Source organism: Podarcis liolepis (assembly GCF_965112155.1).
Source record: "Podarcis liolepis genome assembly, chromosome: 6".
Lineage (NCBI taxonomy): Eukaryota > Metazoa > Chordata > Lepidosauria > Squamata > Lacertidae > Podarcis > Podarcis liolepis.
The window spans coordinates 45,259,647-45,283,265 of NC_139559.1; the positions used below are offsets into that span (position 1 = coordinate 45,259,647).

Below are 23,619 nucleotides of genomic sequence, written 5' to 3' on the forward strand. Positions count from 1 at the left end.
TTGCCGCACGAATACATCAATATAGAAAAGGCTTCAGCAGCACCCAGATTCTAAGCACAAAATTGATTCAAGCCCCAGTACTTTCTTATTCCCCAGACAGCTTTAATGCAGCAAATGCTAGGCCTAGCTGTCTTTTGCTAGGTAATGTATGAAATAAAGAAGCGTACACAGCACGTTAATTAGAGACATTGTTACTTATTACAGTTGGATCTTCATTGTATATTTATGGCTTTCTAAAAAAGGAACTTTCACAAGAAAATAAAGTAACATACATCAGAGACAGCTATAATTACGGCTTCCCTCAGTAGCGATTAGACTAGTATTTCTAATCAGACGCTTTCCCTATTTCCGGGTCCACGATAGTTGAGCAGGGACGCAGAGAACGGAACTCTCGGGCAGCGCAGTAGACACCTCTTTAAACGCAAGGGTCCTTCTAAGGGAGGAAGTGCTCGCACTGCGCATGCTCCTTCCTTTCCAGCGTTCGAGCCTCTTGCCGCCGCCACGGTAAGGCCTTGCTCTGGCCGCCCCATCTTCCCCGCATCGCCCCCATCCTGCGCCTGGCCGGCCCGGCTCCTCACTTTGCTACGCCTGGGCGCCTTGCTCTTCCTCCCTGCCAGGCTCGTTTTGGCCGGAGGGGAGTCGGAGATGGAAAACGGGGCATGGATGCGGGGCGGGGATTGGGTGCCCGGCTGGAAGGCGGCAGTTTGTTAAGCCAGGCCGCGGCTCCTCTAGAGTTGAAGTAGGAGTGCGTGTGGGCTTGGGAGACTTAACACTAGCTTAGCCCTCGCGCCCGTCTCCCTCGAGGAGCACGTGCATGGTATATAATAAGCCGATGGTAAAATGGAAGTTGTGTGTCCGTGGACGTGTTCTGCAAAGAAGCAAAGCAGGGAGTGGTGAGAGGTCGTTTTAGGGCTTTAAATGAAGACAGAGTTAGGCTAATGATAAAAATGGGGACTTTGCTAGGGAAACTTTTATGTGAAACTATCTTAATAGCCTGATACTATAGGTATAGTTATTTGGAAGAAAGTCTCATTGAGTTGAATGGGGTAAATAAGTATACAGTATCCAAGATTACAGCTTTCAAGTCAAAAGTTCTCAATATCATCAAACTTTACTCTTGCTGTAATGGTTAGTGGAGGCTGCATAGAGCACCTGGTTTATATGGAACTTGCTTTTCTGAGTATTCTGCATGGATGTTGCCAGAGAAAGTGTAGGTCAGTGCAAAGGGTCCCATGTTCAATTCATATCAATATTTTAAAGAATCGGGTGGTAGATAATGAATAGAGAGAATACTTTCTGATTAATAGGGTTACTTCCTGATACACTTAAGAGATGATGCTACAGGGCTAAATGGACAAAGTCTGATTTGGTATAAGGCAGTTTGCTATGACAGGTCTTGTCTAGCGTTGCTTAAATTGAGGTATACAACATTTTAATGTAAGCTTAGTATGCACCATTTCTTTCATACTCTTCAGCTTCCAACAGAGCAGTAAAATAATTGCTGGGTTACTTTGTACCATTTTCTTGAGAATGTGTGTGTGTGTGTGTTAACTTTGAAGTAAAAAAGGGTGGCTCTTTAAAATTGAATCTATATTTTCCTACAGATGTTGATGCCTAAAAAAAACCGCATTGCCATCTACGAACTCCTTTTTAAGGAGGGAGTGATGGTAGCTAAGAAAGATGTTCATATGCCTAAACACCCAGAACTGGCAGACAAAAATGTGCCCAACCTCCACGTCATGAAAGCAATGCAGGTAAGGCACTGGCTTTCAACTGGTATGTTGCACCCTGACGTTAAGTGAGTTGCACCAGTGGTAGCATAACCAACATTTTCTGAATGTTGTTAATCTTTTAAAAAATAACTCTAACCAATCCAGGTCAAGGCTTCTGTGCTTCTAATAGTTGCATAGAAGAAGTGAGTGCAGGAAGTGCAACTTTCACGTCCCTGAAAGATCTTTGCAGTAAATAATTTTAAATTGGGTCCTAAGTTGCCAATTGGAATTAAGAGTTGAGTTCTGGATCTGAAAAGGTTGAAAGCTAGGCTAGTTAGGTAGGGAAGCCTAAAATGCCTAACAGTTTTATTAACATAGTGGTAGGAAGAAAGGGAATACCAAATACTTGCAATATTTTACAGAACGCTTACATAAACATCTGCAATCTCATTATACAACATAATCCATCTTTTAAAACTGGCGATGATTTGTTCCCCTCTCCCCATCCCTAATGATGAGCTGCCTTTGCCACTAATGTTTGCATGTAGAGTTCAAGATGTAGAAAGTTGTTAGTGTTAATTAATGTTATTAAGAATTGCTGTGAACAAATAAGTATTAACGATAATTATAACTAGACTTAAATCTTCTTAGTCGCTGAAATCTCGTGGTTACGTGAAGGAGCAGTTTGCATGGAGGCATTTCTACTGGTATTTGACCAATGAGGGCATCCAGTACTTGAGGGACTATCTCCATCTGCCGCCTGAAATTGTGCCTGCCACCTTGCGTCGCAGTCGTCCTGAAACTGGACGACCCCGGCCAAAAGGTAAGCTTTTAATTTACATTACTTGCTTGGATTTGCTGTTGACGTGGTGTCCAGAATTGCTTTCCTTGGATGAAGCATTTTGGCAAAAGCACTTGGATTTGTGAACGTGATTCTCACAAAGTCCTCTAGATCTGAAGACTAGGACACAAACATTTAAGTATTTCTGCTGGGATGTGCCTTCAACTATGTGAATGCACCGTTACAGAAGGACAAGTGTCTGATAGGTTGCAGGTACTATGAGTTCAACTTGTACAAATTACTAGGCCATTGACTTTAGGAATCAGAATTGTTGAGGTGGAAGGGACCCCAAGGGCCATCTAATCCAATCCCCTGCAACGCAGGAACGGAACAGTTTATTGCATTCATTTGTATTTTGCTAACTAAGGCTCCTTACCACTATTCATTTCTACATCCAAGACAGCTATATTTTATTGGAGCTAAATTAAGGGAGCACAGTGTTAAGAAGCCTGACTTTGCCAAATATATTTCAGGGCTGGAAATGGAGGTGTTTCATTATCCTTGTAGGTGTGAATCTATTGGAGACATTGTATCTTAGAAAACTCTACATTTTAATGAAATGTTTCTAGCTTAATTTACCTTTAGGTTGTCCAGGTGAATCAGTCCTAAAAAGTCTCTTTGGTCATATAAGCACGGTCATAAGAATGATACTGGTCAGACTGCTAACTTTTGTTTTGCCTTGAAGAGAAAATAATTTAAACTTGCCACATCAAGGCCATGTACAGTTTTGAACTGTGACACATTCAGCAGAGTTCTGTTTGAATTTATTTCCTATGGTTTTTACACATGCTTTGCACTCTCATGTTGACATATTGAATAAGCTTACAGGCAGTTGTATGCAGTCATACCTTGGAAGTCGAACAGATTCTGTTCCGGAAGTCTGTTTGACTTCCAAAATGTTCAGAAACCAAAGCGCAGCTTATGATTGGCTGCAGGAAGCTCCTGCAGCCAATCAGAAACCGTGGAAGCCCTGTTTAACGTTTGGGTTCCAAAGAATGTTTGCAAACCGAACACTCACTTCTGGGTTTGCAGTGCTTGCGAGCCAAAACGTCTTAAGTACCAAGGCGTTCAGGATCCAAGGTATGACTTTACTTGATTAGGTGATTCTTACATATTTGATAGTGCATTCAGTTATTAGCGGAGTGTTGCTGCTATAGATTCGTCTGTCACAATAGCATAGGTCTCTTGGATCTGTTTTCAGGTTCATCCAGCTGTAAGCCCAACCATGTACAGAATTTTGACCATGACCGATACCCAATAGATGAAAATCTAGTCTGGTTTTAAATGTACAAGGGAGGCAGCTGCTTGGGATACAACAGCCATGTACTGCCTGCTTTATGACAAGTGGTTTTGTGTGTATCAACTTACCTTGCCAATAGAGAATTCACTGTAAGTTTAGCATTCAACACTACCAGGAATTCAGGCCCATGGGTTGAAGGCAGTGACGGTTGCTCATGCCTCAAATAATGCTTAGATCATAGTGAAGGTGATTGTTCTGTTTTTATCCACCTTCTTTCTAGTACATATCATTTCATTCTCAGTTGTAGCCTTAAAGTAGTGCATTGAGTTGCCAAATTGTGTTGCTCAAGTTTACCTGGTGAGTTGTATGTTTTGGTAGTTTGAAGCATAGACCTCCATTGAATTGAAAGACGATTTTTTTTTTCAAAATGGTTAAGAGTGGTCCAAATGGTTTAGCCTTCAGCTGAACTGTTAGAAAAATAGCACTTTTCAAGGGAGAAATGTATTTGGTATTTTTGAAGTCCTTTACCTTGTAATAAAAATGTTTTATCAACACACTGGTACACAATGTGGTTAATAAATACTACTGACTTAATTTTAAATAATATATACGTTTTTGAAGAACAGCTTAAAACTCTATGACTGTTAAGCTGAAAGCTTCTTGATTGATGTGCCCTGTTTTTGCCTTTTCAGGTTTGGAGGGTGAGCGTCCTGCTCGCCTTACACGGGGAGAGGCTGACAGGGACACCTACAGACGCAGTGCTGCTCCTCGTAAGTGTTTAAAACAAGAGGTTAACCGGCCTCTGCCATTGTTTTCTTGTACATTTACCTAGCTTTTCATTTATTTAAAATGAGATAGTATTGAAGTTTGGAGGAAATTAGCACGTATTGGCTAGCCTTGGGAACCAGCCAAAACGTGGTTGCTGGTACCTAGGAACCTTCCCCTATTAGGAGTTGGACAGTCTCTGAATATGAGCGCATGAGCAGGGTAGGGCAGCACAGCCCTAATCCTGGGCTTTTGCGATAATCCTTCCAGTTGTGCTTTGGACTTGCGCTAAGATAAAAAGTGAAGTGTGACATAATGGTACAATTCCCCTCTGCTTATATTCTAAACTGGTGGGAAGGTTGGCTGGGCTTGTCAAGCTTCCCAGAGTAGGAAAGGGATGCTGCCAGGGCAAAAGCATTTGTAGGGCAGGAATATTGTATTTATGCAATCAACTTGCATAAGTAACGTATGCCTAAATAATATCTTGACTGTTAGCATTCTGAGACTTTAAAAACACTTTCAAAGATTATAGATACGTCTCTACGTGGTACTCCTTGCCTTGAATAATGTGGAGTGTTTTTTCTTCTCAGCTGGTGCTGACAAGAAGGCAGAGGCTGGAGCTGGGTCAGCTACTGAATTTCAGTTTGTAAGTATATATAGAATATTTAATTTTATGCAAATGCTTAAAAGAACATGTAAGTGCCTCTGACCAAAAACAGACACTTTCATATCTTCCTTGTTGAGTTGGCAACAGTATTGCAGGCATAATTACATGTATTTCAGGCTTCTGTTTATATTGCTGGGGTAATAATATGGATGGCACATGCTAATCAAGCTATCTTCCAATATGAATCCAATATGAATTCTAAAACAGCATAGGGTGATGATGATTAGGCAGCACAGACTCCATGCAAACTGTAGTCATGGGCAGCTAGTCCCACATAATAACCCAGAAGCAGGCACATGTCCCCATTCCATTGAAAAATGCATCTGGCTAGTTTGGGGTCACCAATGCAGATAGAAATGGGGAGCCAAATATTCATGGGCAGTAAGTGCAGGTGTCTTCCCATGTGAGAATCTCTCTTGCTAGAGTTGCTGGATTAGACAATGGGGACAGCTGCTATTTTTGCAAATAACATATTTAATGAATAATAAAAGATAGCAAAATGTTGCCAGTGTAAATCTGGGATTAATATTGAGCTACCTAACTTTCTCCCAAGGTTTTTCATTTGTTGGTTTTTTACATTGTCACGTTGCACCTTGTAAACTCTTTATTTCCTGACCTAACACAATTTTATTTATGGCAAATTGATCCCTATGCAGTATGCATGCCCTGCCAGATAAATGCTGGTGTTTTTCAACTACTTGATAGCTTAAATGCATTGCTATGCAGTGTATTCACTTGTCCAATTTGGTGTAGAAATTTTGATAACACTTGACCTAGGCTCTCATTGACTAGAATAATTGAACTTGTGTCTGAGCTACAGCTTGCCTGCTTTTCACCTGTATGCTCTCCAGGCCTTCTTTATAGATAAGTGCCTTTGAATGGCCTTCTTGTTCATATAAATGATGTTTTGTTGCACTTTGGCCCCCATTTTGCCTATCTTAGAATTCAGGTAACTTCTGTTATTGTTAGCAGTGAGAAGAGGCAGTGATGAATCATGCCAATGAATGAAATGTGTTGTAGTTGTGGGTGCACTGATAATGTTTTCTTTTTCTTTTTTTGATTTACAGAGAGGTGGCTTTGGGCGTGGACGTGGTCAACCACCTCAGTAGAAATCTATTGCTGTTTGGTTGCATCTTGTGTATAATAAATAGGTGAAAAATGCACTTTGTAGCTTTGAATCATTTAATTATGAAGCTTAATGGGTGAAATATTGCTTGTTTTAAAATGTGGAGGATAAACCCCAAAACATAATAGGAATGATGTGTAAGATGACATGTGGTATCTTGACCATTTACTTTAAAAGATAGATATCAAATCCTTGTGGCTCTTTCTAAGACTCCTAACTTGAAGAAAATGGGAAAGGATTTCTTGATGTCAGAGGGATGAAGCATTAATTGTTGGTATACTTATCTTCCTTATCTTATGGCCATTCTTCCCTGATTATGTTCCCCATCTAACTGGAGTCTCCATGTTATCCTCTTTGCCTCTAGATGCAATCATCATTATCTTGCCTCCTGAAATTTGATTAAGTTGTGCAGAATGAATTGAAATTTTATATGCAATTTGTTCTGGCCTTAAATTTCAGGCTTGCATAGTTCACAACTTAGTGGATTGATGTGCCACTAGCAGTCAATGTAATCATAGTTGGGCATCATTGTCCCACAAAAAGTAAAAGCAGTCATTAACACTATTTCTTGCTTGACCTTGGTCCTGTTAGGGGGGAAAATTAGAAAAAGTCAAACAATTTAATGGGACATACTTCTAGATATGTTTTGTGCATAGGATTGCTGTATTGGCTTTATAGTTTTTTTAAAAGCTTTGATTAACAGGACAGGCTGCTATATTTAGCAAGCTTGTGATTCAATCAACCGAGCATAAAAAGCTTTGCTACAGTATTGGGATGTATTTGTAATTGGGGATTGTTGGAAGTATAGTCTCTCCTGTCCCTGAGGCTTGGTTCCATCCATTAAACTCCACAAAAGCTCACAATCTCAACTTTACTGATGGAGAACTGAAACTGAGATAGTGGACCAAGCATTTGCCAGTAACAACCATTTGGAGAGAACTGGAAGAAAAAGTGAGCAGCGAATATATGAAACCTTTTCTATTTATGAATTAGAAGTGTAAGGTACTATAGAATGCAGTTCTTAAATAAGGTTGCCAAAGATCTAGGCAGCATATACAGTGGTGCCTCGCAAGACGAAATTAATCCGTTCCACGAGTCTCTTCGTCTTGCGGTTTTTTTGTCTTGCGAAGCACGGCTATTAGCGGCTTAGGGGCTTTAAGAAAAAGGAAAAGAACTCGCAAGACGTTTCGTCTTGCGAAGCAAGCCCATAGGGAAATTCGTCTTGCGGAACGACTAAAAAATGGAAAACTCTTTCGTCTTGCGCGTTTTTCGTCTTGCAAGGTACCACTGTAGTTTCACCAGTAGATGCTGAACAATGTGAAAGTAGGGTATGATTTTTTATATATAAAATAAGTATAGCTGAGTTATGGCGTTTAGCATGCCAACCATGTTTGCCTCTTACTATTTAATACCCATTTTACATAGAAGAGTGTTTGCTGTTGTAAAGCTGGAGGAAATTGGTCTAGTGTCCAATACAGTGGTACTTGTACTTGTGAACACGATCAGTTCTGGGGTGCCGTTCGTACCCGAGAAGTCCGCAATTAGAGCGGCGCTTCTGCACAAGCACATAGCGCGATAGTGCTTCTGTGTATGCATGCACAATGAAGGGTTTGCCGCGTTCGCAAGCCGAAAAGACAATATGAACGTAACACAACATGAAGTATGACTATACTGGGCAGTCCTTTACATGCTTCTTGCGTATATCTCGAGAACCATGATGCCATTGGTGCTAATGACCTGCTTCTTGCACAGTGTGGTGATGATATCCTGCTTATAGGTGCTACTTTGTTCTGGGCTCTTTAGAAGTCTGGAGACATTATTGGAAATCCCCAGCTTTCCTTTTTGGTGTGACTTCTTCTGATGTAAGGTGTTAATGCGGAATGAGATCTCTGAAGACCATGCTCTCAGCCCGTCTGTTATTTTAACATTTATATTTCACATTTCCTCCAAGAAATTCAATGTGGTGTACATGGTTCTCCTCCCTATTTTATTCTCATAGCAAACCCGTGAAGGATAGGTTAGGTTGAGAGGCAGTGTCAGGATCATATGCTTGTGAAGATAGGCTTAAGTATGTGAGTAATGACCAGGGTTTTAGGACAGTAACAAATTGACAGTTGTGCATTGAGTACAGAATTTGAAGAAATTTGCATTGTGATTTTAAAGGACTCGATAGAGGTTCCAGTGGTGAGGCAGGATTCTTCTGCTCTGCATAATTCCTGGTCCCTTCTCAAGACTTGCAAAAGCAGAATAAATCACACAATGCATACAGTATATACCAGGGTGGGAAATGTAAAGTCATGGGGCCATATGCAGCCCTCCAGGCCTCTATTCGGAATCTTCCCAGGTCACCCCCCACTCTCGCAGACCACATGTTAAGCTGCCTGATTAGAATGTGTCCTTAAACATGCCTCTTGCTTGTCTGGGTGAAGAATGAAAATATGCATATGTGTAGAAATCTGACTTGTGTTGCTGGAATATCTGCTTCTTTGACTCTCACACTTTTTCTGTTCACCCTGTCCACACTTGCATGTAGCCCCTAGAAGTTGCCCATGAAGGAATGTGGCTCTTGAAAAAGGTTTTCCATCTCTGATTCACACATACACCTACCTCCCAGAATTCAGCTCTTGACTCTCCCCAACTTGCACAGAGCATAATGGCTCTGCATGTTAACTTTTCTGTGGTTGGTAATGTTGTGCTCCAACTCAATAGATTTTATTCTTTTCCAGCATCATTACTGAAATGCAATTAAACACAATATTAACGAGGCTATAACAAGAAGTACAAATATATCAGCAGGCAAACATGGTTTAATGTTTTCTCTCTGCATTTTGTATTAGGGCTAGTCAAAATACACAGTGAGATGCAACTGTTTTCAGATTTGTGTTGCTAGTTTTAAAAATGTGCTCCCTGCTTAGATTGGGAAAGTTGGCATGCTTTCTAGTACTAGGTAATGAGATGGATGTCCAGAGGGCATTTCTTTTGCTGCTTTGTGAGTGACAGTCTGGTGGTTTTAAGATTTTTTTCTAAATCTCAAAACGGTTTGAGCTTTTTGTGCTCATGGAATTGTCTACTGAATCAATATTGGGCTAAATATATATTGTGTGGATTGCATACTGTGGCGTAATGCTCCATTAGGAAGTGTTTCCACCCATCTCAGGATGTCACTGAGTTGCACTAGATAAACCCACACCTAGCATGATCTGAGGCAAATGAAAACATCCCCCACTTCCCGCAACACAACATTGATCTCCAGTTATTTTCAGAACAAGATGAGGGCCCATCCTATGCACTGGGTCTGCTTTCCATTAGGAAATGCTTCTCCCCCAGCTGGTACCTGGGCTTGTGGCCCAAAAGCCAGCTGGAGATAGAATTCAGAGGCATCCTTATCCATTAATGGAATCATAATCTGGAAATTACTTTGTTGGTGACAGCAACAGTGAGTTTTCCACATTATTTACAAGAACAGTCACAGTACTAAATTGAAACCCTGTTGGTGGGTTCAATTTGTAGACTCAGTATTTTCACATCTCTTTTCCCCCAAAGGGACATGTGTTAGTGTGTTTCAAAAAGTTTTTGGTGCTTATTTCAAATTTAGGGGATATCTTGTACCTCCCAAGTTTTCTGCCCTGTCCTGGGTAACATAGGGCTTCATAGTATTTGACAGTCTTTCCTTTACTCTTGAATCCTCAAGGAGGTGGCCTTTAAGAAATTTTACGAGGACTTCAGTAGCTTTCATTTCCCCAGCAGTTCACACAAGAGATTTAATTTTTGGACATCTCATTTGCATTCCTTTACCAAGTAGAATACAGTGGTACCTCGAGTTAAGTACTTAATTCGTTCCGGAGGTCTGTTCTTCACCTGAAGCACCACTTTAGCTAATGAGGCCTCCTGCTGCCGCCGCGCCGTCAAAGCACAATTTCTGTTCTTATCCTGAAGCAAAGTTCTTAACCTGAAGCACTATTTCTGGGTTAGCAGAGTCTGTAACCTGAAGTGTATGTAACCTGAAGCGTATGTAACCTGAAGCATATGTAACCCGAGGTACCACTGTACACCACAGGATCCATTGGGCTACAATACAATCTCTACACTCCAGCTGCATTTATTTTTCTTTCCTGGACAAGGCCTTAAACTTGAACTCCTCCCACCCAAGTACTCTTAAAGCTACGCTGAATGAAATTCAGTGAAAATGAATTTCAATGAAATGAAGGAACAGACTGACAAAGCCAGATGAGCTGCCTGCAACAGAACAGTCCCGAAGAGAAGGTGACAGAACACCATTAATCACCTATAGCTTTCAGCTAAAAAGATTCTGACATCGGGAGCTCATTCTGTATAAATTACAGGTTTTGGGTAGTAGCATTCTCATACACTCCCTTAATATAAGGTCAGGGTGGGGAACCTTTTTCAGCTTGAAGCCGGCATTCTCTTCTACATAAACCCTTTTCTATCCTCAATCCAGGCAAGCAAGACATCAAAGTTAAAGGAGAAATTCAAGCAAGCCAAAAACTTGAGTGTGTGAAGCAGGGCTGTAGCTTGGGGAAGAGATACCGACAGAGACCTGGGCTGCATTTGCTGACCCCCACACCCAGTCTGAGGTTCCCTACTGATGTAGGAGCTGGGCATTTTTTGTTACTTAACTTACTTTTTAATTGTATACTGTTTTAAGCTATTCGTATGCTGCTCAGATATTTCATATGGGGGAAAGGCTGATAACAGTCTTGCAAAATAAATCCGTTAGTCATACCATCAGGGACTTGCCTTCCAGTGTGACATGCCACATCATCTACCAATAATGACCTTTTGCTTTCCTCACAAGTTACAAAACAGGTTAAGCTCTCTGAAAAAGAATGGACACAGTAGTAATGTTCAGCTACCAGGGGGACATATTTAGGGTGGCTAGGGCACACTCATGTCATGGGTGCTGTTTTAATTCAGTAATTCCTTCAATGGGAAGTTCTAGTATGAAATTATTGAATTAGGATTTCAGTAAATCTATTCAGTTTTATTCTGTTTTTAATGTTTTGTTGAAAGCTGCCCAGAGTGGCTGGGGAAACCCAGCCAGATGGGTTGGGTAGAAATAGTAAATTATTAACTATTATTATTCTTGCCCTATTGTAGATTACTGTTACTACCAGCTACTGTTGTTGTGACTGGATCACACTAGTCTTGTAGTATACATCTGGGTTTTGTGTAGAAATGCCACTTGATTGGGAGAAAGGCTCATAAATTGTGGAATTTTCTTCCAAGTAAATCCATGTATTAGTCTTTAAAGGTACACAAGCACACAATAGAAGTATTGTGGTATAACATACATAGGTGACCTGAAATAGTCTCGCTGTCATTCAAAGGCAGCACTGCCTTTACATTGTGGTAAGCTAAATATAATTCTTAGTGCAAAAGGCTATTCTTACTTTACATTTCCCCTTTTGGTTGCAGCGTATACATGTATCATCACTCTAGATATAGTCTAGGATTTTAGTCATCAGTTATAAGTGCAATTGTTTTGGCTGATGTTGTAGTTTATTCTTTAGAATTCTTTGAGTTTCCCTAACAAGGTTAGCTGCTGTTCAGATAACATAGGTATTATTAATGCTACTCATTTTGAACTTGTGCTTTATGAAGTCAACAAGAGGAACTGACACTTATAGGGCATAGGTAGTCAGCCCCTCTGGCATGCATGGACACGCAGTGCTATGCTTTTGACTGAAAAGTAAAAACAGGTTTAATGGCGAAATGGAGGGTATGCACAGGCTTCCCATTTAATATAACAGCATGATGCAATGTCAGCATATCATGAAGGCAGGAGGAAGAAACACAGCTTTTACCTCCTATGCTATGGGAATCCCTTCAGGTTTGGACATTGCATCCACAGTGGACTGGCAGAAGATCTCTTATTTCTGATTTATATGGATGCCTGCAACAAAGAAAGGCTGCAATCTCACATACACTGAACCTAGGAGTAAATCCCATTTTCTTTAAATAGGGCTTCAGGGTTGACACACATAGGATTTCACTATAAGCCATCAGTATGTTAATGACACTCAGTTCTATATCTCCATAACATCTGAATCAAGAGAACTTGTGTAGGTCCTGGACTAGTGCCTGAGTGCAGGGTGGGCTTGAATCCTGTCAGGATGAAGGTGCTATTCAGAAAGTGGCCAGCTGCTTGCCCTGGATGGAGTTGTATTTCCCCTGAAGTAACAGGTATGCAGCTTTGTCAATTGAGGCCCAGCTGGCCTTAGTGGCTAGGAATGCCTTCGGCTCGTATGACAATTGCACCAGTTGTGGGATAGCTTAACCACAGTAGTAGTAGACAGGAACTAGATTTACTGCACAATGCTGCAGCCCAATTACTGACAGGACTAAGTCCCCCTTACACACTTGCTTGGAGAGCTACCTTGAACGCAACAGCTTGGGACCAGTTTACGAAGGATTGCCTTACCACATAAGTGTCCATTTTGATCTGTGGAAGTGATACATTTTGATAAATGTATCTACCTGCTTTTAAAGTTCTGAGTTTGTTGGTATTAGGTATTTTTTGTATTGCTTCAAGTAAACAGCTTAAGAGGTTTTTGTTGATTAAGCGATATATAAACCGTGTTAAATAATAAATAATGAAATGTTTGCATGCTACAGTACATAAAATCTGTACTTTTAACATGAGGCCATTGTGTCCACTTAAGTTTGGGGGGGGGGGGCTTTTTAACCTATAAAGCCTTATGTGACTCAAGGACCACCTCTCACCAAAACCAGGCTGGACCTCAGAACCAACATGGACCTTGCAGTCATCATCTGGGCCCTTCCTCATGTGCTCCCTCCTCAGGAACTCCACAGGGTGGCAACATGAGAATAGGACTGTTCAGTGGTGGTAATCCACTTGTGGAATGCTCTCTCTGGGAGGCTTGCCTGGTGCCATTAATACATAGCTTTAAGTGCTAGGCAAAAGCATTTCTTTTCACCAGGCCTTTGGCTCTTATCCTGGCCCAACTGCACTGGCTACCAATTAGTTTCCGGGCCAAATTCAAAGTGCTGGTTTTGACCTATAAAGCCTTAAATGCTTCAGGACTGCAAAATCTCAAGGCCCACCTCTCTGCATATTAACTGACCTAGACCCTGCAATAATAATATGAGGCCCTTCTTCATGTGCCGCCTCTGTGAGAAGTCTGGAGGGTGGCAACACGAGAACGGGCCTTTTCTGTGGTGGCTCCCCATTTGTGCAATGCTCTCCCCAGGGTGGCTTGCCTGATGCCTTTGTTATACATCTTTAGGCGCCAGGTGAAAACATTCCTCTTCTTCCAGGCCTTTGGCTAATTAAACAATCTATGGCCTTTTAAATTGTGTGTAGGGTGGGATTTTTTTTGTTATAGTATGTTTGTATTTTAAACTGCCCTGTGGTTTTCACATAAAGGGTGGTATAGGTATTTAATTATCACCTGTAGCCTCCTTGAGTGGATGGGATGTTTTAATCCTGCCTTTTAAAAATAGGATTCTCTTTTAGATTTGTCTTTGGTTTTCTTTTATACCAGTTTTAATGTGTTTGTTTATATATTGAGTTACCTTGGTAAAAATTAACCAAAAAATTTAATAAATACTACTGATGATATAACTCATTATTATTAACTGAGGGTTTAAAATATCTTGCAGATATAATAGTAAAAACATTGTTAATGTTTTTAATTTTTATTTTATTACTGTTTTGTTTGCTGCCTTGGGCTCTTTTGGGAAGACAGATGGGATAAAAATGTACTAATGCAAGAAAACAATAATGACATCTGCACACCTTAAGAAAATAAACATAAACTGGTAATAATACCAAATCCCGTCTCAATTTTTTTTTTATATGTGAGGACCATCAACCTCTGATTTTAAAACAAATTCTACTTAAATGCCTAGGCCATGCTTGTAACCATCTGCAGGTTCTTTCTTCGTTATATGGCCTACACAGAAAGATTTAATAGTTTGTGTTGGAGATTTTCCAACTAGAGTGTTCTGTACAGTATTAAAGAAACTTTGCAAAGGAACCCCTTGCGAAGTTATCCTGTTTGCTACAGTGTGAACTTTTGGCTGTACACTCAGCTACTCCACACTAAATAGTGGTTTTCAGTATTGGAACAGAGAACTGAATTGTACTTCTATGTCCGCTCATGGCTTAGGGTAGCTTTTGCCTGAATGTTTAAGCAAATGAGAGGGTGGTTTGCCTGTGGCCTTGATGGATGCCAAAGAGGGAGGCACCTCAATTTGTTATGCTCTGTTGGGCTGCAAGAGTTTAAAACAAGCTGGCTTGGTGTAATTCAAAGTAAGTGCCATTTCTTCTAACTGTAGGAATGAATGGGAACCTGCAATGCAGCCTTAAGCATTTCATGACAACCTCTGATATCCCAATGCGTTCAGTGGGGCTTCCTTGCGTATAGGATTGTAGCTTTAAGATGTCAAAAGCAATACAGGGACTGAAATCACCCTTTAAAAAACACCACCATTCCCTACGGACAATGTAGAAACGATAGAGGTCTGGTTTGATTTTATGTCAGTAAGGAAGAACAGAGTTTGTCGCCATCCTTTCCTCCTAAGAACCAACCTGGACCTTGCGATCATCATCTGGGACCCTGCATATGTGCTCCATCCTCAGGACGTCTCTCATTCAATTTGAATGTAATTAAAGCTGCCCTAGATGATGGAAGGTAAAATGCCATGCATTCTCTTCTTAGGGTTAGAAAGGAGTCCGTGTCCTGCTGCTGTTGTAAAATGCAGGAGAGAGTTAACTTTGCTCTAAGGGGAAACGTTTTTGTCAGGCCTTAAAACTATTATTATTTGTAATTGCATCCTAGGTATGTCAGCTCGGAAGCAAGTTCTATTGAGTTCTGTGTGACTTACCGCCTGGTAAGTTGTACAGACGGTGGGGAAGACAGAAGAGAAAGACAACTTAAAAATAACATTTCACGCCGCTGCTCGCCCATAGACATCCCTGTATGACAGTCGCACAGCACACCTTGCAGACAGTACTCGCTATATGCCTGCTCGTTAGAGGAGGGCGGGGACACTATAACTGGGGCAAAATACTGCAGCCTGAGTGCTGGCAAAATTATACAGTATTTATTCGCAAAGGAGGCGGAAAATCCCTATAATTTTACCTACTATGCGCCCTGACTTCCAATTTTACCTACTATGCGCCCTGACTTAACGAAAAGGAGACTTTTATATTTTTTTTCCTCCACCACCACATAAAGAGGAGACACCCCTTTCTTCAGCCTCTCCCCCTTTCATTTCACGCTCCCAAGCCTGGCTTCAAGACTTCGCCGCCGTTACGTTTTTGGCGTGCTGCTTCTCCTCACACAAGATGGGCATTGTTTCAGTCGGGCTACGCGTTTTACGCAGGGCCGCTGTCAGCCCTTGTGCAAAAACGTTGCGCCAGACATCTGGCTCAGTGTAGTTTCGGCGCGCGGAGGCTGCGTAAGGCTGCGATGGCGGCGGAGGGAGAAAGGCGCCCCTCCCCCTTGCTCTCGACACCGTTCCGCTTAGTGTGGCGGCGCAACCCTTGCGCTGGGAGGCGACGCTCTGTAACGGGTGTCCGGAACCGAAGGGCGGGGGCGCGCGCGAGAGAGAGCGAGCGAGCGATTCCCAACCCTCGGCTACGCCGCTTGCGCAGCGGCTCGTCGGAGGCGAGAAGCTTCAGCCAGCGCCTTTCTCCTCCTGCTGCCACTGCGCCGTTGGCGTAGCATGTCCCAAGATGGCGTCGCGGTCGTCGTCGTTGGCGGCGGTGGCCGGAGCGCTGGCGGCAGCTGGGGTACCGACGTGGGAAGAGCTGAGAGGGGGAGCCAGGCGGCGGACGGCGGGTGGTAGCATTAGGAGCGAGTAGCGGCTGCGGAGAGGGTTTCCCCCTCCCTCTCGGCTGGTGTGTGAGGCAGAGACTCTCCGGGATAGCGGGTCCCCGCGCCTCTTTCCCCCACCCCCACCCCGCGGTTGGGAGATCCCGACCTTCTCCCGCGCGTAGCCGACACCCGTCCCTCGCCTGCCTCCCTAGTGGGTGCTCCCACCCCTTTTCCCGAGCGGAGGATGATGAAGCTCAAGTCCAACCAGACTCGCACCTACGACGGGGACGGATACAAGAAACGGGCGGCTTGCCTCTGCTTCCGCAACGAGAGCGAGGAAGAGGTGAGTGAGGGAAGCGGGCGGGCTGCGGCTGGAGGTGGGGGAGCACGAGCCGGGATGGGGGTGGTAGTGGTGGGGGGAACTGGGTGGCTATTCAGGGGGAGGGGCGCCAGAAGAAGAGGCTCCCTAAGTGTTGCAAGTGGGGGGGGCGGTTAGCAATGGCACACCCGACATGTAAGGGAGGCGGGGTATCAAACGGGAAGCTCCGAAGAAGCCGGGGGGAGATGGGGGAGGAGGCTAGATGGGGCTGCTGAAAGAGGGGCAGAGGATGAGGAGATGGGTGGAGCTTGTGTGGGGTGTCTATTCTTAAAGGATTCGTAGGGTGCGAACAACTCCCTTTCCCCAGACGGAGCTTCCCCAGACGGCATGCCGCAGTTTGAAGGAGGACGGAGGGGCTTCCTCCTTAGTGGCTAGTAGCGAGAGTAACATGCGGTTGTTACTAGGCAAGAAGTGACATGACGCCTCTCATTAGCGCCTGTCTCCTGTCTGTGAATCGTTTGGTGCTGGGAGGTGGCAAGACACTTCCGAGAAGCAAAGCTTTCCGTTGTTTAAAAGCTCTGGCTGCACACTTTGCGCCTCGGGCCCAGGGTGGCCAGATGTCCAGTTGCACGTTCGGTATCTGCACCTTTAAATAGTTATACAAGCTACACTTGATGAAATTCTCCTTCATAAAAGGTGAAAGAGGGCTGTTCTCTTTTGTATCTGGCCATCTTTCCCGGAGCTCAGGAATGTGTGCAATGTAGACAGCCTTAATCTCCTAGAGTAAGTTCCTGTGTAAATGAAGGGGGTCCTCATAGGAAGCGCTGAATTGTTACACGTCTGACCTTAAGTCTCCAGAGGCATCAGAATTAAACTCCCAAGACATAGACAGGCAGGTGGTGCAATAATTTATTTCTAGGGGCCAAAGCGAGGACAGTTGACCAGGGTTTCATACTTTTACCTCTACATCTTTTACGTGGGAAATGTGCAATCCCATGTATGTTTTGGTAACTTCCTCAGTGTTCAGGTTGGGCTAACTTCCAAGTAAAGTATGCATGCACATAGGATTGCAGCTTGAAGGGGAGTGGCACAAAGAATCTGAAGTGCTAGCCTCTAGAAATTATGGTTAAAAGATCAAAGGTTGTGTGCGCGCGCAATTGTCGAAACAAAAACTGTTGTGGCTCTTTTCATGTAAAGAATGCTATGCAACAAGTAAATGGTTTAGATTGCAAGTTTTTGGGAATATTGACCCACTTTCTGCTGCTAAAGTTCCATGTGAATTGATTGGGCTGTATATCTAATCTGTACTGTTAAAAAGAATGGCTACTAATCTTCTTGGTCTTTAAAAACCAGAAGCATGAGTAAGCAAAACATACTATGGTACAGGGTAAGTATATGATTTTTAGTAGGAAAGTAACAGGCAAAATCAAATTATCAAGAGCACCTCCTGATTTCTAGAGTCGCTTAAATGATGTGGATGAATGAAGGAATAGTTTTCTCAAGGCACAATTAAGAGGACAAGAGAGCTCAGTATTGTGATGGGATAGAAATGAGGAAAGCATGCAGAATGAAAGATTTAAAACAATGAACGGTGACATGAACTGGTGTGGCGTGGCATGGCATGGGATTTGGCAGTGATCTGCTACCACCATGCTCAGCTAAGCACATCATATGACATGGCAGAAAGAAATTTGATTCTGGATTTATAAAAAGAAACTGGGATAAAAGGAACTGGTTACTTGCCAGAAATTGCCATTAGAGGGGCTTGTGAGAGAAAAAACGGGATTGAGAGACTGGTTATCCAGACAAGTCCCACCCCCTCCCCACATATTGAAGGGGGTAAACTTGCATTTAAACAGTTTATTTCAGTATAAAATTTAACACATATTTTAGGTTAAACATCAATATATTCCTGTTAAACTACATCTTAGATGTACATTTTATTTAAATAATCTAAAATTTATATAGTGTTGAAGTGTTCAAAGTGCTTAACATGCAAGTAATATGTCATTAATCCTTTCAATAATTTTCTAAAGCAGGTTAAATTTGGTTATCATCATACTGCAGATAGGCAGCTGAGGTTAAACGAGAGAGCAGCTTCTCTTTACCTACATACTAACTTAATAACTGAGGTGAGATTAGAATTAAAGATTTATGGAAGTCCTAAGTAAATAGTGCAGTGTAGCAGCTTTCTTAGCTACCACTTAGAACTCCCTAAGTAAATTCTGTTGGATTGGGGTTGTCAATGCAGGTTTTTCAGTAGGCTCCAGTAGACTTCCAGGTAGTCTCTTGCAGTTTGGACTGAGGAATTGGGTTTAAATCAGCTATTATGGGACATTGTTGGCCTCCCCAGTCACCTGATCTTCTGGACTAAAGCTTGCAGTATTTCTGCTGACCATCTGCAGGAAGGCTCTGTAGAGCAACAGCTCATGGTCAGTAATTCCCTCTGCCTGCAAGCTGACTTGGTTGCACAGGGAATGTGGTGCCTGGGCCTAGTTGCTGGAAGCTGTTGGTGGATAACAAGGCACCAATATTATGTCAAGTTAGTTTTACTCAGTTTTCTGTTACTTAAGTTCATTGTGTTGGATCCAGATTGCTAAAATTTATTTTCATTGAAAACAATAGGATTTCATTTAGTCATAACTAATCAGGCCCTTTGATTTCATTGGGACCTACGTTAAACTAGAAGTTAGTTTGAATCCAATGTATTGTCATTCCCATTATATTTGTAACTAGAAAAAATTGCCACCAGGAAGAAAATGAATTATTATTTCTTGCACTTATTAGCTATTTTCTACTTTAGACGTTCCAAAGTGATCTGCATTAAAATCACAAAGCAAAATAACAATAAATTCAGTACAATAATATTAACATATCAAAATCTAGAATAAAAGTCAGATCAAACCACAGAATCAATAAAAACCATTATTTCTTATCTTACTTTATCTTTAATGAATTCAGTGTGACTTACAGAAAATTATTAAAATAATAAAACTTCAAATTACAAACCAACAGAAAGATAAGCAATAATAATAATTTATTAATTAATTATACCCTGCCCATCTGGCTGGGTTTCCCCAGCCATTCTGGGTGGCTTCCAACAGAATATTAAAATACAATAACCTAAATTATTATTAAATTGTCTATACCGCCTTTCACCTGCGGATCACAGGGTGGTTTACAATATAAAAACACAAAAATACATACCATAGTAATACCTGCCGACAGTTTAAAAGGTCATAGATAGTTTAATCAACCAAAGGCTAAATAACCCCAGCATAAAGAAAAGTGGAATGGCCTTTATTGTAGCAACTTAAAATCAGCAAATGTAAAATCAGTTTATTCAGAGCTTTTTTGAAAAGTTTTTGCTTGAGGCCAGAAGGTGAGCCTTCCTGGAGTGGTCATTCTATAAGGTTGACTTCATTTCAAGAAGGCACTCCTACACTTCAGTTGGCAGAGGCATACAGAAGTCAGTGTTAGAAACTGAGATATGAAAACTAGGAGCTAAATGGCACCTAGGTTATGGGCAGAACAATGAAATGTCTTTGCACACCTTTTAATAACAAGAATACAATGCTGAAAAGGAATGAACTGCAGCTAAAATATTATGTTTATTTTTCACATGGTCTAGTCCTTCCCCTACCCACCCCCTTAATATTCTTGAGATGGTCTCTTCTCCAGTCTTCAGAGAGTACCTGGAAGTGGGGAGGTAGAAACAGGTCCTACTTTCCTTCTACTTTGCAGTTTTAATCTGAAATCTTAGGCGCAGTACTGCACCCAGAGCTCAGAAACTGCTCACGCTAAGGAAATTCCCTGTTGCAAAATGTGCATAGAACAAGGGAAGTTTCGAACATTGACAGAAGTAGGACCTCAGATGTTGAATGGAGTACATGTTCATCCATGTACAAGTGGAGGTGATCCTGGAATCCCAAATTCAGGTAGGTAGCTGTGTTGGTCTGATGCAGTCAAAATAAATTTAAAAAAATAAAAATTGCCCAGTAGCATCTTAGAGACCAACTAAGTTTGTCCCAAGCCATACAGCAGCATAAAGTTAAGAACCAGTACTTTCAACTGAGCACAAAATAAACAGGCAACAATGAACCAGTCTGACTTTTTCAAGAAAAGGATAGTCATTTTAAAAGTACTAATAAGGCAACCAAATACAGGTCATAGCCAAACAGAAAAGGGTATTAGACAGTATTTCCACCATTTGGTGGAGAGGTGGGTTTCATATTTAACAAACACATACATATAATCAAAACTATTGTGACCATTATTCCTTTCTCTTGTTGGGTAATGCTACAATGATTTGGCAGTGAACAATATTCCTTCAAGTGTTTTCATGTCTTATGCATATAGGTCAGCCGTTCTCTAAGAAACCTGCCTATTGGTGTGCTATTCTACACAGGTTTAAACCAGTAAAGTTGTATTTCAGTGAGCCAGTAACATTTCTGGCTTCATAACTGTTTATGTGGCTGCAAACACGTACAGTTGGTTTTGCTGCTCCCTTACCTTTTTGCCCCTCAAATGCTGACATGGCTTGGAGATCCTGGTTTGTTTAAACCTGAGTTGCCTGTTGGGACACTGGTTTAATGTCCATTTACTGAACAGGATATTAAGTCAGGATTTCCGTTCTGAAGCTGGTGTGTGAGAGGAAGAGGGAGGAGTACTTAGGCTCTATGTTTGTTCTCAACTTTGTAAGCCATAGATTTATGACTGGGATGGAGAACCTTCAGCCTCCATGCCATGTGGTCCACAGCCTAATTTTATGGGTCCCACAGTATTTTAGGATTATCCTTAACCTTCCTTTCACCATTTTTGCCTCTCAGGAATGACCCTCTTCTGTGAGCTTCTTCTTCTGCTTGACTAAGTGTGTGAGATGGCTACACACACAACCCTAAGGGCTAAAGCAGGAATGGTGGTGGTGGAAGAAGGGCAAGTGAGCTCTCTTGGAAGGTGGCTCATTGTGGCAAAGAGCAGAACATTCCATTGACTTGTTTTTTATTGCTTTCTCTCCTTGTAAGATAAAGAGCTTTGCAGAGAATGAGACAAACCATGAGGGATGAAAAGTGGGAGTAGAAACTGCTCTGTGGGAGCGGGAAATAGAAGAAAATTGAATGGCCCAATGCAACAATTGAAGGAGGCTTGGGTCATGTTTAAGCAGATTATGAAGCATGGGCGTAGCCAGTGGGGCAGCTGCTCCCTCCATCAAGTAAAACAATAGAAATACTTAACTAACAGACCAATCACATCGGTTCTGCCACCCTAACAAAGTTCTGCCCCCCCCAAAAAAATAAATCCTGGCTATGCCCATCTTATGAATTTATGAATTTATGAGATTCAGAAAAGGACATACTACCATAGTTAGCTATCAACAGCTTTGGATAAGGGTCTGTCGGGTTCTTGTCTCAACTTGAAAATAGGGGCAGCTTTGAAAGGGTTTGACATAATGAAAGGAAAACAAAGAGGAGGTAAAGGAGGAAATGTGCCTTAGTAGAAACTGCATCTATGCACCACAGCAACAGGGTTGAGTTTTACATGATCAGCTTTAGGACTGGTCCAAGCTAGGTCAAATGATATTCCCCCCCCCCTTGATATAAATGGGTGGGTTTGAAGAGGTTCCCCGCTTCTAGTTTATGAAGCCAGGAATGTTATGCCTGAATTAGCTCGATGAAGGCACAATTCTTAGGCATTTGTGCCTGAAATGGGTAACTAATATCATAACTGAGAGGCTGGCAATGCCTTTGGGGTGGGTCCAAGGTCTGTGTTATCACATTGTGGGTGGGGGGATGTTGCCATTAAGTGTCATTGATACTTATATATTTTCAAATTGGATTGTTCCTGAGACAACTCAGCACATTACAAAAAAAGTGATAAATTCTAATACACCCTAATGCAATCTTATTTTGAGCATTGTAGTGTTGGGAAGAGGAAGTAATCTTCTTAGCACTTAATCGTATGGTGAGATGAAGAATCCTAACCAAACTGAACTCATTTAAAATGTGTTTTTAAAGTGTGGGATCTTGAGATAACTTTGTTTCCAAATATGCATTTTTCCATAAATAAGTTTAATATAGTTTATCAATAACACATTTTTGATGACTAACCATCACAATGTTGCTAACACTAACACAGCAATTTTAACAATCCTAACCAGTGGTGTCGGTGGACATGGGGTATTAGACTAGTCCCCCGGGAAGCTTCTGCCCAGTTTAGTGAGGAAGGTGTGATGCTTAGATGGGCCCAAGAGCCTTCCCACCACCTTCCCAAAGCCCACCGGGCTTTGAAGGAGTAAAATCCATTGAGTATAGTGGTGTTTACATGTGAAGAATTGTTCATAGAATTATGCTGTAAATATGCAGTTGTTGGATCAGGGTAGAAGGCATGCTGTTCAAAAGATAGTGAATTTGGAACTTTATTGAATTATGAAATGAAAAGTGCTTTTGCCAGGAAACCAATGAAAGTAAGTGTATTCCGAAAAATGCCAGGAGGATGAGAAGTTGATCAAGTTTCATGGGAACAATAATAGCATCCATCTTTTTTCCTCACAACGAATGAACTATTGTTATCTTATACTTCAAATAGTATTCTGCATTTTAATGTGTTATCTTTATAGCAATTTTAAATCTTATGATTGGAATCTACAAATTAAATCACATGTTACAATCAGCTTGAGTAGATACTAGAAAGCAGCAGTATCTACTGTAGAATTGGAGTACAAAATCCAAATGGAAACAGTCTAATTCATAATGCTTCTCATGTAACACATCCTGGACTTGTCAGCTGAAACTTCATTGGAATTTGTTCTTTGTTGTTTCAGTTCAGTCTCACACATGGTACTGGGGTGTAAGTATTCTTTTCTTGTCAAAAAGTATCCTTCCCTAATATAGACACTGGAAAACAAAAAGCTTTGGAAATCTCTAGTGAAATGTAAACATTACAAATTTACATTGTTGCAAACATAAGCTATGGTCCACTTTCAGTCTTTTCAAATTGGTCCTTGCAAATAAGTTCATGCAATCCTAACCATATCTCCTCAGAAACTTCACTGGGGCTTATTCCTAGGTAAGTGGGATTAGGATTGAAGCCTTAGGGCTGTACCCAATGCTACATGGACACCCTCTTCTCTCTCCATGTGGCCCC

General features: G+C 41.7%; 2 protein-coding genes and 1 long non-coding RNA gene across 3 annotated transcripts in view; 2 read left to right on the top strand and 1 right to left on the bottom strand.

Annotated features, from left to right (window-relative positions):
* Positions 1-347: 347 nt before the first annotated feature.
* LOC310709524 (small ribosomal subunit protein eS10) lies at positions 348-6,388 on the top strand. Its single transcript, XM_083509315.1, has 6 exons — positions 348-504; positions 1,605-1,754; positions 2,364-2,535; positions 4,486-4,563; positions 5,149-5,204; positions 6,293-6,388. Exons 2-6 carry the CDS (start codon positions 1,605-1,607, stop codon positions 6,332-6,334), a joined length of 498 nt encoding a protein of 165 aa, XP_083365441.1. The 5' UTR covers positions 348-504; the 3' UTR covers positions 6,335-6,388.
* A 5,858-nt stretch (positions 6,389-12,246) lies between these two features.
* On the bottom strand, positions 12,247-23,486 carry LOC310709538. Its single transcript, XR_014527566.1, has 2 exons — positions 20,069-23,486; positions 12,247-19,991 (listed from the first exon to the last, which is right to left on the bottom strand). It is a non-coding gene; the product is annotated as an uncharacterized lncRNA (long non-coding RNA).
* NUDT3 (nudix hydrolase 3) overlaps positions 15,777-23,619 on the top strand; it is a 29,057-nt gene continuing 21,214 nt past the window's right edge. Inside the window, exon 1 of the mRNA XM_083509314.1 lies at positions 15,777-16,500. Coding sequence (XP_083365440.1) covers positions 16,402-16,500 — 99 coding nt within the window. The 5' untranslated portion in view covers positions 15,777-16,401. The remainder of the gene's footprint in view (positions 16,501-23,619) is intronic.